The sequence below is a fragment of the Rhopalosiphum maidis genome, chromosome 4 (genome assembly GCF_003676215.2).
Source record: "Rhopalosiphum maidis isolate BTI-1 chromosome 4, ASM367621v3, whole genome shotgun sequence".
Classification (NCBI taxonomy): domain Eukaryota; kingdom Metazoa; phylum Arthropoda; class Insecta; order Hemiptera; family Aphididae; genus Rhopalosiphum; species Rhopalosiphum maidis.
Window position 1 is genome coordinate 23,731,488 of NC_040880.1, and position 14,696 is coordinate 23,746,183.

At 27.7% G+C, this 14,696-nt stretch overlaps 1 protein-coding gene across 11 annotated transcripts in view; it reads left to right on the forward strand.

The window, feature by feature from the left end:
- Window positions 1–14,393, forward strand: part of LOC113551707 (serine-rich adhesin for platelets-like) — a 54,440-nt gene extending 40,047 nt beyond the window's left edge. For all 11 annotated transcript variants that reach the window (XM_026954114.1, XM_026954166.1, XM_026954139.1 and 8 more), the window contains 18 exons: window positions 89–199; window positions 257–331; window positions 635–721; window positions 791–907; window positions 1,095–1,190; window positions 1,258–1,341; window positions 1,408–1,527; window positions 2,026–2,151; window positions 2,213–2,308; window positions 2,924–3,049; window positions 3,111–3,215; window positions 3,766–3,887; window positions 9,353–9,463; window positions 9,544–9,611; window positions 9,683–9,776; window positions 13,631–13,700; window positions 13,780–13,867; window positions 14,146–14,393. In XM_026954114.1, coding sequence (XP_026809915.1) covers window positions 89–199; window positions 257–331; window positions 635–721; window positions 791–907; window positions 1,095–1,190; window positions 1,258–1,341; window positions 1,408–1,527; window positions 2,026–2,151; window positions 2,213–2,308; window positions 2,924–3,049; window positions 3,111–3,215; window positions 3,766–3,887; window positions 9,353–9,463; window positions 9,544–9,611; window positions 9,683–9,776; window positions 13,631–13,700; window positions 13,780–13,867; window positions 14,146–14,236 — 1,787 coding nt within the window. In that variant the 3' untranslated portion in view covers window positions 14,237–14,393. The remainder of the gene's footprint in view (window positions 1–88; window positions 200–256; window positions 332–634; window positions 722–790; window positions 908–1,094; window positions 1,191–1,257; window positions 1,342–1,407; window positions 1,528–2,025; window positions 2,152–2,212; window positions 2,309–2,923; window positions 3,050–3,110; window positions 3,216–3,765; window positions 3,888–9,352; window positions 9,464–9,543; window positions 9,612–9,682; window positions 9,777–13,630; window positions 13,701–13,779; window positions 13,868–14,145) is intronic.
- The last annotated feature ends 303 nt before the right edge of the window (window positions 14,394–14,696 follow it).

Below are 14,696 nucleotides of genomic sequence, written 5' to 3' on the forward strand. Positions count from 1 at the left end.
TATTTTTCTAATTTTAATTTTAAAATATAGTTAATCAGTAATTACAGACATTGTATATTTAATTTTTGTCTATTTACTTTTATTTCAGAAGATAAGATTTCCAATGAAAGTTATCACCCTGAAACTTGCAGTTCATCAAATTCATCTCATGTATCTAAAAAAAAGAAAACTAAACATTTAAAAAAAGATGTTTCTGATGGTAATATTGATAAATTAATTAAATGTCATACATACTAATTAATAATGGCTTTTTAAGGAGAAGATCATTCTCGAAAATCAAAAGAGTCAAAAAAAAGAATTAATCATGACAAAAAAAAAAAATTAACTGAGGGTAAGAATTTTAAAAGTTTGTTAATATGTTTTCTGACATATTCTCCACTTGTAGCAATATTAGACTTGTAATTGGCATTTAGTAGATTTTTTCTGCTTAAAATTTGGGAATTTCAAAATCAAATCGATAATTTTATCTGTATGTCTTTCCATTCACCATTATATATTTTTAAGGTCGCCTCTGATCATGATATTGTTCGTACATTCTCATTTTTTATAGCAATAACTGTATAGGTCTAGTAGTTAAATACCTGCATTTTCTGATGAAAATTATACCATAAAAATTAATTATAATGATTTTCAGATGATTATCGGAGATCTAAAGCTTCAACATCTACAACAGAGTCCTCCAATAAGATATTACACGATGGACATTTCAAATCAACCGAGTGTAATAATTATAATAATTATTAATTGATGATAATATTTTTGTATTACTAACGTATGGTTTAATTTATAGGTTTGCCAATTAATTACCTCAAACAATCAAAAGTTTACGAAAGATTACTAAAAAGTAAATCTAAGGAGTCATTAAAATTTAACAATAAAAATAATGTTAAAGCTGATTATCATGATGGTGTGTAATATTTTTTTCTTTCTAATTTAATTATACAAAGTGAATAATTCAGTTTTTATTTTTATCTTTTTTAACCTTAATTTGAAATATGTGTGGATTTTACCTTGTGTTTAACTTTGATTAGTTTGAATGTAATTGATTAGTTATAAATATTGTCGATTTAATTTTGTAATAATTTTTATTTCAGATGGCATTGCTAATCAACCTGAAGCTTGCAGTTCATCAACAAATGTGACAACTAAAACAAAGAGAATCAAAGATCATAAAAATTATATTTCTTATGGTAATGTTGATTATTTGATGACAAGACTATAATTCATGCTAATTAATAATATTTTTTTCATGAGAAGGTCAAGTTAGAAGAGAAAAAACATCGACTTCGACATCAACAACTGAGTCAAATGAGTTTGTTAGAGAACGTGAAGCAACTGAGGGTAAAGATTATTTATTAATTTCAACTATGATATTGTTTGTATACTAATTATTTAAATCATCTATAGATCTAGCAGTTGATCAAAAACATAAATCAAAAGGGTTTAAGAAATATACAAAGAAAAAATCAAATGATGTAGATTTAAATAGTGACAGTGAAGATAATGTAGTTGGTGGCTCTCGACTAGGTGATTTTAATTTGAAATAATTGTATTATTTATTAAAATTAATGACCGCGTTTTATTATATTCAATATTTGGTATTAATTAGCTTGTTTTGAATTGAATGTGAATTTTAATTTATATGATTCAATTTTAAATTTGTGCAGTTTACTGACTTTATTTATATGTTGTATTTAAATGTATTGTTCATTTAGAATTATAATTTACTATGTAATTTTGCAATTTAATAAAATTAAATTAAAAAACTAATATTGTTAAGTTTTTATCATATTTATTATTATTATTATTTTATTTTGGATTGGTAAAGGTTTTTATTTCTCGATGTCATTTTTGTATAATGCATAGTTATAATTTAATTCAAATTATGTTTTAAAACATAATTGTTAAATCATAATAGTGATAGATTTATTATACAGATATTTATTAAATATTAACTTAAATATACAATATATACAAAACAAAATTCAAATTATTATTGTTTTAAAAGATTATTTTTTGTTTCAGATTTAACTTCCAATAGTCTTACTTTGAATAATAGTAACTTTTCTGATACTACTACTTCAACTATACAAACAACTGTATTAATTAATAAGAAGAAAATTAATAACTATAAAAATAAAGTTACTAATGGTAGGGTTAAATTTGTACATTCTAAAATTGTTTCACCTTTATTCATCTTTAATGGTTTTAGGAGGTAATTGTGTCAAAGAAGTAAAAGATAAGAAATCACATGTTGTAGATATTCTCCCTGACAAAGACGATAAAGTGATTAATAGCTATCAACCAAGTGAGTTCTAATTTTAATTGTTATTTGTTTTACATTTATTTATATAAATCAAATTAATACTGTTTATAAATATATGTTTTTGAAGACATAAATAAAATAGTTTATTGCTTATACATACATTGTGATTAATATTACTATGTTTAATGTAGTTTATAACATGGAAAATGAATTGAGTTGAGTAGGCCATTAATTGTGTGTTCAAATTATACCATTAGAACAATGACTTCTTACTTATTATTTTAATATTTGTTGGTTAAGTTGTGTTAATTTATTGTTGTTGTTGTGATTATTAATTTATGTATACAGTAGGTGATTAACAAAGTATAATGTGAAACATCAATGTTTTATTAATTAATAATTATTAAAATTAATGTTTTATTTTCAATTATATTTTCTACTGGGACAACTGTAATGTTCAATTAATATTAAATTAATAAAATATCAAGTAAATAATTCTTCTATATTATTCTATTATTATCTTTGTTATTAAAATAAATAGTTACTTAGCCACTAAAAAATGCTGACATTGCAATTTATTGTATTTATATAGTAAGATAGTTTTTAGGTTGATGAAAATGTATATATTTTTTGAATATTGTTCTTACTACATTTCAGTTTCTAAATCAAATATTTATCGTACATCCAATGGGAATTGGTCTTGCGGAAGTGCCAGTTCATCAAATTCAATACCTTTGTCAAATCATCAAATAGGATCTAACGATGATGCACATACTTCAGATGGTTATTTTATTCTAATATTATTTTTATTATATTTATTAATATATGTTCCATTTGTTTACAGACGATGATCAATATGTCAAAAACAGAAAAATTTCTAAAAACAATCTGGAATCTTTTGATGATGTAGACCGTAGTATTTTTGAGGCATTTGGATATGAAAAATTATGTAAGTTTCCTACAATATACTGTTCAATAACATCTTAAAGTTAAGTATTAGACTACGATTTAGTCATAGATTTCTCATGTTTTATTATATTATTATTATTATTTTATTATATAATTCATGGTTATTCAATTTTTTTTTTTTGTCCTCAACTTTAGGTAATATACAACTTTGATATAATAATAAAATGTGATTGGCTACTAAGTTCTGAAATTTAATCATTTTATTTGTTTTTTATTATACTTTTGTTAAAGCTCCATTTGATTTCCTTTATGTGAACGTGAACTAAAGAACTTTTTTTTTTTAATTATTGTAATTTTATTTCATAAAGTATTAAACAAAAAATAATCATTATTGAAATTTAAATGGAGTCTTATGTGAGTTATATTATAAATGTTTACCATTGCATCACTAATTTCTAATTGCATTATATGTTTGAGGAAAATTTTATAATTTCAATTTCACTAATTAATATCTTTATGCATTTTGTAATTTATAATTAAAATTCAAATTACTAGCTGTCTCAATACCATTCTTTTATGCACTTATTTAGATTCGAGAGCTGCGAAGGTAAAAGCTAATGAAGCAATATCGCAAATGAGTAAACCACTTATTAACAAAGATAAGAAAAATGATGCTACAAAACGATTGAAGAATGGCAAGAAGAGTAATGAAGTGAGTTTAAATTTAAATAGTTTATAGTTTTTAAAGAATTAATATAATTATATACAATAGGTATTTTTATGATTTTGAGAAAAGCGATTGTGCTTTGATTTTATAATGGTTTTGTTTTGTGTATAGACATATTTTGTAGTGGAAAAAAATGCTAAATTTTCATATTAAATATATTTAAAGAATTGAGATTAACTGAAATTATTATGCAAAACTAGTTTTTGAAGTAATGAAATAAGTATGTTTATTGTATTGAAACCATAAAACAGAATTTAATTATCAGAAACAAGAATCATAATTATTTTGATACACATCTCTTGCTACTTCTTTTAAGGCTAATTGATCTTGAAGATCTGATTTATATTAACATAGATTGTTTATTCAAAATAAAAAAGTAGGCTGCCGACTATTGCGCATGGGCGTGACTTAACAACACAGCATTGGTTAGGACAAACGGGTACCCGCAGGTGTTGTCTAACCACCGCCCGACGTAAACTGGTCGCCGCCGAGTGTATTTCTTATTTTGAATAGACTATAGTTACATAATAATTATTTGGTATAATTCATTTTTTTTTTTTAATAATTCATTAAGTTTTAAAGTATTTTTTTAGAAGAGTATAATTTATTACACATTACTTTGTATTTTTTTATTTTATGACTGTTATATTTTGCTTGTTATTATAATCGGCGGAATAACGTACTTGTACAAAATTTGTTATTGGGACGATCTAATTTGTTAACATATTCTCTATTAGTCTTATAAATGAGATCAGTATGTGACAGCTACGATTTTTCGTTGGCGACGGTCAGACGACGTCTACTGACTTTTCCTCCACCAAGAAGTTGACCACCCAATATTGTTATTATTTTGAATAGGTTAAAAATCTGGTTTTAGAGGTTGCGTTCATATATTTGTTTATGTATTGTATCTTAGTATAATTAAACATTTGTCTTGTTTTAGAGTTTTTTCAACTACGATAAATTAATCAGGCCTATGTTAGATATTTCTTTTAAATTCCTAAAATGAAATTGTGATTGAAGCTCTTAAAATTATTTGTTGCGAATAGATTTCACTAGCTTTTAGTCTTAAAAATAATTTTACTGACCAATCATATACATCATGGTGTTATAATATCTTACAATCTTATTAACAAAAACAGTGTAATCATTAATCACAGTGTATAATCAAATATATAAATAATAATTTCTATCTGGGAATACTATTGTTTGAATATTAATTGTATTTTTCTCGTGATAGCATCTACGTAATAATAATATAACAGGTAAAATTTATTTAATATTTATATTTAAATTTTCGGCTTTTTTTTAAAACTATGTGTTGATTAATGTTTTATGAAAACTTTAATTTTAAATGGTTGTGTATTTTCTACTGTAAAATTATTGTTTTCTGCGCGATGGTAGAACTATTGGTTAGTATGGCTCATAGTCATAACGCTGGTAGTGATGGCGGTCGGAGAGCAGGACCGGTTGTACGAACACCGAAGAGACCGCCGACTGGTGACCGTCTGCGTATTACTGCGCCAATCGCTTGGGTACTTGTGTTTGTCGCAGACTCCGGAAACAGGTGTCCATAGCCCATGATGACCATGCGGTGTTCGTATAGCCGGTAAAAATAACGGGGGTACACTCGTTGGACTGCGTCCGCGAACGTTTTTGATCGGTCGCTGAGCAGCGTGGCATTCGCAAACATAACCGCCGCCTTAGCCAGGTGACCGTCTTCCAACAATTGTTCGCCGTTGCGCACTGACTGTACCAGTAGGCCTGCCAGCCATTTCCGGACGTTGGTATTACCGGGTGTCGTTGGCCGCCGCCCTGAAGGCCCATCCACTGTGATGAACGAAACGCTACTGTCGTCGTGACCCATTTTCGTCGATCTGTATTGCGACCTATGTTGATTTGTATTATCCTCCTTCTCTTGGCGCATTACTATTATTTTGCAGCTATTTAAAATAAATATTTCCACGCAATCATAGATTGCTTAAAAACGAACAACGAATTGATATTATTAATGTAATTATTAGGGATATTATGGTAGAATTTAATTATTTTTCGTTTTTTGTGGCTTATTATTGTTGCTAAGGTATTATTATCAAAAGTTAGTTTTGGATCATTTTGACTAGTATAAATAAGTCACTTTGTTTTCGGTGGAAGTACAGGTGGGTTATGTAAATCTTACTATATGATTTTATTATCTTCTAATGACCCAATAATATAAATAAATCTGGTAAGCTATTGTATCTTCTTTAGATGGGTCCTTTAAATTAAACAGTTAACATCATATCTAACAGTAACTATAATATTGAAAATACCAGCTGTTTGTGATTAAAAATATATAATCATGATAATACATTTTTACATTTCAATACTTCTGCTTCTAAGAAAAATGTCAGCTATCAATTATTGTCAACTATTATTAATGATAATAATTTTATTTTATCCTATTAATAAGGATACAGCAAATTGACAATAAATACTTTAAAGCAGTGGCGTATATAGGAATTATTTTTTCTATGGGCCAATTTATTATGTACATAGCTACAACAAGAAATTTTTTAGGGAGCTGGATGGTTTTAATTATGCCCTAAATAATACGAATGGAAGCATTTTAATTTATAAATACATATTTATTATGACATTATATAATAAATTAAGCATTTTTGAACACGAGATAGACTTAAATGTTTTGAGGAATCCACATGGAAACAATTAACTGATTTATCATCTAAATATTATGTTAAAATAATTTTCTTTTTAATACAAATATTAACAATTTTTTTAGTATTTACGATGAATCATCATGAACGCCTCACAATCTATCGTATTCTTGTTAATTCCTCATAACATTTTAACCTAGTATTGAGAAAAATTCGTTAAGTTCTTCAAATCAACCCCAAATAACAGGAGTTCTCTTTCTATTATATTAGCTAAACCTTTTCCAGATACATCAGTTACAGGTAAAAATTTTAAAAATTCTTTCCTAACTTAATTTAATTCATCGTCTACATATCGGAGACATAAAGAAAACACTTCAACCTTGCATTTCTGAGGTTTCGTCAGTAAAAAACAGTAAAAAACTTAGTTTTTTAATAATTTATGTTTAATATTTAATTTAGACACCATATTAATGATTACTACCTTTGTAAATTTAAAAAAAGCGTTAAAACCGTTCATAAAGATTTTTGTTTTCAAATAACCGCCAACAGTTGTTGGTGTGTGAAAACTATCCTGTGTAATATCACATCAAGGTAGGCGAAGTCACCAACCGCACATATGTTTGGCCGTTACTAAATTAACCCATGATAAATTATGACATTTTTTAACAATGTAAATATAACAATAAATGGAATTCAATTTCTAAAAATAGAACGTACCCTCTACGTACTATGTAAACATAAATACGGATACACAGCTACGTCAAATTTTGTCGAGTCCTATACTCCTATTGTCCTATGCCTTTATAGTTCGACCATTTCAAACATGGACATGCCACCAGGGTATCAGTCAGTAACGTAAAATAAATTGTATACCTCAAAAACAACATAGGTACGTTAATGTCTTATGATATACTAATATAGTATCTTATATAAAGTTATATGTATACAATTTATTAATTTCACTGCAAGTCTGAGTCTAGGGGTCATCGCCCCCTTACACACGCCACCGCTTTAAAGTGAGCTATAAAAGTATACAATTTAAAACACTGAGGGGCCTTTAAAACTTGGGTACCTGTGTGTACCATCACACCTACACCGTAGTTGCAGCACAGGTTGTAGGTGTGTGATTATAGTCGGCGGCACGAAAACTGGCGGGTGGCCGCTGTCGTACCCTTAACCACACCCACCGTGTAGACAGTGGTTCTCATTATATTATTGCGTTCCGGAACGGCAGCGGCGCAGTACGAATAACTGTATTTTGATAACCAATACGGTAAATAATCCGCTTGGATCGCGACGGTCAGCCGCCAGTTTTCATGTCGTCGACTATAGTATTAAAATACAAGTTTGTTTGGTGTACTATCTTAGTATTATATAGCAAACAATGCGATATTGAATGACGTCATAAATTAGGCACAAATAACAATTTAATCAAACCATACATCATAAACGATTTATTAGATAAATTAGTTATGTTTAAATATTTTAAAAAAAAATTAGATTTTTTTATGGTTATTATATTTTATTAAATGCGGAATTAAGTTTGTACTAAATGATAAAATGATATATCATGAATAAACTACTAAAAAGAAAACACGTGCGTCACGGGATACCTGACAGATGTGGAACATTAAATAACGTTTTCTGGACAGGTTTTTTTCATGTATATATAATAGTTATAAAATATATACTTCAACAATATAAAATACTTATAGAAATATAGAAACATATGTATAAAATACAATTATATATTAATTGTATATTTATTAGAATATACAGTTTATATGTCGACGCTTCACTCGAATTAACACACTTTGTTTAAATTCAGTAGCGTCGCGTTAATCCAAATATAGGCTAATCCGAAAGAAGCGGTAATCCAAACAGCCTGGAATGTTTTATTATTATACTCATGTAGACCAATAAAATAATCATAGCGATTATTACGACTGCATATAATACGTGTACGTCGATAACAATTGTTAGTTATGGATAAAGTATGACACCTATAGTGATCGTTAGTTTAAAAAAAAGTTTTAAGTTTAAATTGCAAGATAATTTTGTAACATAAACATAGGTAATTTGAATGACTCCTTACTCACCATAATAGAAGCGACAGCTATAAAAATCCTATTATTAACTAATAAATATTGTAGTTGACCTTGACATTTTACTGTATGCTCGGCGTATAGGCAGACAGAGGTTCGGCATGATGTTGTAACTGTTATGTAATTTTAAATCCGTATTAAAACGTGTTATATTGTGTTTCTTTTTGTGAGCCTTCTCTGCCAACATCATGCTGAGCCTCCAGCAAAAAGTAAACAAATCGATCAGCTGTTTGACTTTCGCAGTTTCGCTTCCATTATGTCCCATGCTTCAATTCCCTTCGTTACTGCATGCGCATCAAAAGCAGTGTACAGTTAAGAGAAGGAATCGTCGACTAGCCACGTGGTGCGTTGTCACGCTAATTATCGGTTTCATTTGTGTACCGCGCCATAAAATGTTCGACATTAAAAGATAATCTTCTCATAGCTTAGAAAAAAAAATTGTTTGGAAATGTTGATTCATATTTAAATGATAGTAAAGTTAATAAATTATTTCATTTTTAAAAAATGTGAAAATATATTTAAATTGAGTACATTTCAATTATTAACTAAAATATTGAGAATAGATTTGTAGTTATTACTCTATGATCCCTATATTAATAGGTTATCTAATAATACATTGATTACTATTTAAAACACAATTCTATTGTTTATAAATTATAAATGGTCCATAATGTATTCTATTTTTCAGTATGATCCGTGGTTTGGTATGTTGACACTTGATGATTACAACGTTAAGTTGCCCAAGTTCGCTCAAGAAATATTAATTATAGATAAACATATGCTTGAAGATGATCGTTGTGTAAGTGTAACTACTATAAAAAATTAAAACTGGTGATTATTGATAAAACTTAAAATAATTTGATATTATTATTTTATTAGATTTCAATTGTACCTTCATACATAACTGTGTTCAAAATTATAAAGGATTATGTATTTACAACAAATAAGTTAGTATATAAATTATTTTTTATTTAATATAACTACTATTTTTTTTTAATAAACACTTATTATATTTCAGGTGCATGGAAATGGCAATCATTATTTTAGAAGCTTTTAACTGTTCGTTGTATTTGTGGTTGTTGCATCCACTTGAAAGACCTAAACATGATCATGTAAGTTTTTTTTTTAATTTTTTTACCTAACCAGAAAGCATAGAACGCTTCACAAAGAACAAAATGTTGTTCAAATAACAGAATACAATAGAAATAATAACTGAACATAAGTGCCGAAAAATTTGTTTTGTAAATAATAAATAAACATTTAGTGTTAATTTAATTAACAAAGCCTATATTTCAAATTGTGGTAAATTCTGTTATTATTTATCACTAAAGCGTGGATTAATTTGCATTAAAAAAATTGAGTGACACTCAGGGACTAATGTACGATATAGCAATTTTGTAGTTACGTATAATGTAACTATAACTATTTGTTTATGTTTGATATTAATTTAAGTTACATCTTCTGAGCGCGGTGACCGAAAAAATTTTTTTTTTATTAAATAAATAAGTTGATATGGTTAGAAATATTTTAATTTTATTTTTTTTTATCGATAATGGTAGATAAACACCGTACGTTAATATTTTATTTGAGATATATTTTGCTTAGACAACGGGTAAGACTGTAAATAACAATAATAAAAATGATAACGCAGCATGTATCAAACACTGTGTAATAACACAACGTATTTATGGCTCTACTGTAAAATCATGAAAACTGAGCTTGAAGCATTATACATAGATATATTGAATGATACAAGTGTATACGCGGCACGCGCGTAAAAAAAATTAGCACAGTCCGAATTACAGATTGTCAACAAAAATTCGAGTCAAACAGATTAACTCATGAACTAAGATTAATCATTCAATTAACTCATAGATTAACTCGTAAACAAGTCGACTACTCCAATTTATGGCTAATTTCATCATTAATATATATATCGTTTATTATATATTATAAGTACATTTATACCTGTTACCTGCAAATATATCTGGAAACAATAGCCGACAACCGCAGATAGCACGGTACAACTAGTTCGATTCACCGCGTGATAGACAGAGAGGAGGATCTTCGAGCTTACGGTAACACTTTTGTTACGAAACATATTTTTTCGGTCACCACGACAGCCTCACAATAAAAGCTATGCATTAGCTTAATAAAAATAACAATCATGTCACAAAATAAATAAGGTACAATCATAGATACTAGTATATATTTTAGTATTTATTTTAAATTGTATACTATTTCAGGAATCCTCAATTAATTTTAATTTTCGTCTAATATTTCCAAGGGGCATATGTAAACTGCGTCCTAATGACCTTTTTTTTGTAAACTGCGCCCAAATTGTTATCCCTGTTAAAAAGGTATAATGTAAGCTGCGCCCCGTTTGTAAATTATACAAAACTTTTAACTCATTATAGTAAATCTATGATGTGTACTTTTTCGATCGAAATGTATTTTTGTTCAAAATCGTAGTATTTATAAAAATTCTACGGACTAAGATATAATGAACTAGTATCGAATCGGCTAGAGGAGTAGGAGGGACCGAGCATCAAATATTATGAAAAATAAAATTCCAATGATTCCAACGCCGCCTAAATTTTTTTTTTTATTATTTTAGTATATAAAAGTATATAAATTATATAGAGAACGCTAAAATCATTCGATTTTTTTAACCCCCTGCACTCCTCGCTCGCATAACATTTTCGGCTCACAGATATTGCACTCGATACCAGTCCATTATATCTTAGTCCGTGAAAAATACTAATACGTTATCGAATAACTATTGCGGTATACGATAACTGATGATTATCACTACATCCGGCATAGGTGTGCTAGTACTTGAATCAGTGAAGTCACGATAGCCGAAAAATTCGTATCACAGCGCGAAAAGAGCTTGAAAACAATTTCAAAATTTAAATTTCGTAAAATAAATCGGCCTTTAAGTTCAGGTGAGGTGAAGTCGCGATGTACAGTCAAAACTTGCACAATATTTCTAAAAACGGTAGGTGATAGAATCACTGAACAAAATTTAAACCATGTTATAATCAGTAGCGGCTCGTGGATAAATATTCTGGGGAGACTTAATCTATATTACATAAATTCCATATAACAATGAACATTTTTTTGTTCGTATGTTAAAGCATTAAAACCACTGGTCAGTAAAAATTTTATTATATTTTTTTTTTTGCATTTTAAAATATGAATAAATGCTGAAATGCTTTTAAAAATGTAAAAAATGATAAATATTAGACGAATATACGTATATTAATTATTAAATAATTAATAAATCGTGAATAAAACGTCTAAAACTAGAAAAAATAATTAAACACGGGCTACACAGCAGCAGCATGGCACTTATTGTCGTGAACCCAATAGCATCTATGATACGCAGATAATTCTCCCCGGCTCCCTCCGACCAACCAGCCATGCCATTAAATGTTGCGATTGCAACTGGTGGGCTTCAGTTTCACTGATTCCTGCGACCGTCATAATGAGCCGTAATGTGACCCGCAAAAATGAGTAATTAATAGTAAAAAATAGTATTTTTACAGAGATACCTCTATTAATAGGTTTTCGATTTTGTGACTTAATTTATAATAGTAAACAATGAAAATGATATAATATAATTTCAATTCAAAAAAAAATATTTTTAATTTCTGTACATTATTATTTTTAATTAGTTATATTATTTACAAGTAGCTAGTTTATTTTTAAAGGGAGACGCAGTCTCAAAGTCTCCTCTGACGAGCCGCCTCTGATTATAATATGGCTTACATGAACAAAGTATAAATAAGAAATGTTATTATTTGTCCTAATATTGAACTTTTTAAAATTATATATGTTTTTTGATTTTTAATTGTATTCTATTAACTGTTAAAAATTTTACTACGACGCAGTTTACATGTGTGATTTTGTGTTTACTTGTATCTAGGGCGCAGTTTACAATCGCTGTTTCCAAGAATCAAGTAGATAGCGACACAACATGTTTTTATATTTTTAATTTTAGAACATCCTTTACATAAGTGGTAGGGAAGGGGGTCACACTGGGAAAAATATTATCATATTTATCCACCAGGATCGTACCATCTGGCAACACTGGTTCGGTTCACCGCGCGGTTGACAGAGGGAGAGCTTAGCGTTTACGGTCACACTTTTTCGTTACGAAAAATTGTTTTTCAGTCACCACGCCAGGCCCGCTATGCAATAGCTTAAAAAGTTAAATAAAAGGATTTAAGAGATAGTAAATGTTTACTAATTTTGTAATAAGTAGTTAAAATCTTATTGTATCACGAGATACGCATTAAAATGTTTGTATTTTTAAAGGAGCACAACACAAAAAATAAGTTGTTTTTATTCGAAAGAATATTCAATTATAAGAATAATGGTATAGATTTTATGGTTCTACTCACATTATCCAATAAGTTATGAGCATTTGAAAAAAGATGTGTGACGTCATTGGGCCTTATTCGTCGCAATTGCTTATCTTATACGCGTAAAAGTCTCTTGTTTCAAACAACGAACTTAAATATTTTATTTTTGAAATTTAATTTACGTATAAATATGTGGTTTTATGTGTTTAAGACGATACAAGTATCAGAATTTCAATACAACGTTTAGTTTTTTAAATATTAATAAAAATATTAAACAAGCTATTTTTGTTAAACAGCGTCACCGCGTCACGGTGAGTGGCGGTCGAACAACAGGCCCGCCGACAGCCACTCGCCGTGACGTGCTGTTTAACAATAATAATAGCTTGATTAAGATTTTTTTTAAAAAAAGTATGTTTAATATTGCTAGAAATTATTAATAGAAAATTATGCTCTTAGGTATACTTGACATACTTATATACAATTTATTCTTCTATTAAATAACAATTAAAACAAAATTACATTTAAATTAATTAAGATTTAGTTTTGATGACCAGAGTTCCGCTAAACTTAAAATTAATTTTTGTCTCATGTTTCAGGTTTTAAATAACAATACTGGCATATCCATGTGTCACATTTATGGACTTCCTCACTTCCTCAGATTTATTAGTTAGTATATTTTTTAAAATCATATCTACACATTTATTAGTAACTTTTTTTAATGTATGTACAATATGAATCTTTACAGTGAAACTACCCAAACTTTTCCACTTAGTGAAGGATGTCTTAGATAACTTTGTACCTAACGCTGTTGAATTTATTAGAGGATTACTCCAGTAAGTAGAATAAGTTGTTATTTATTTGTAATTTTACCTATATTACTAAATTATATTTATATTCAAAATAATCCATGTACTGCAGTTCAAATTTTAAACTTTAAATTAAATATATATCATGCAAACAAAATGAGTATACAACATAAAATGTTTAACCTTTTATAAAATATAAATACAAAACTATGAATTTGCATTGTGGGTTTATATATTTAGTGTCAACATTTTTTTTCATTATGTTTTATAAGTTTTTTTAATTTTTTATTATTGTATTTTTCCAGCTATATAGAGCAACAGCATGACAAACAACAATATTTGATTGATTATGATTGTATAATGCCCCATGAATACAGAAAAGCATACTACGTGTAACTTTTTTAGAATTACATAATTGGCCGTAAATGTTTGTTGTTCATTGTACATACCTAGATAATAGTTTATTACTCTGTAACTTTTTTTTTTTTTGCATTATAATGTATTATTTTTTTTTTACCATAGTGTTATTACTTATTATTATTTGTTGAGTATAAAATAGGTTACTTTTTTAATATGAATTTAAATTAATATTTATTGTTTCCAATAAAAGCATTTTTCTATTATAATAATTATTTTCTAATAATTTTCTATTTTGTTAGTATAATACTTATATAACTTATAATTTACAGTAAAATTAATTTGTATACATTTTTTTTGCGAATTTATACTATTAGTAATATTTATTTAAGTAATATTATTTGTTAACATATTCACTAAGTTATATTTGAGTACAATTAATTAATGGGATTTAAATATGTATTTATCTTATGCGTAGCATATCTTATTATTCTTTTAA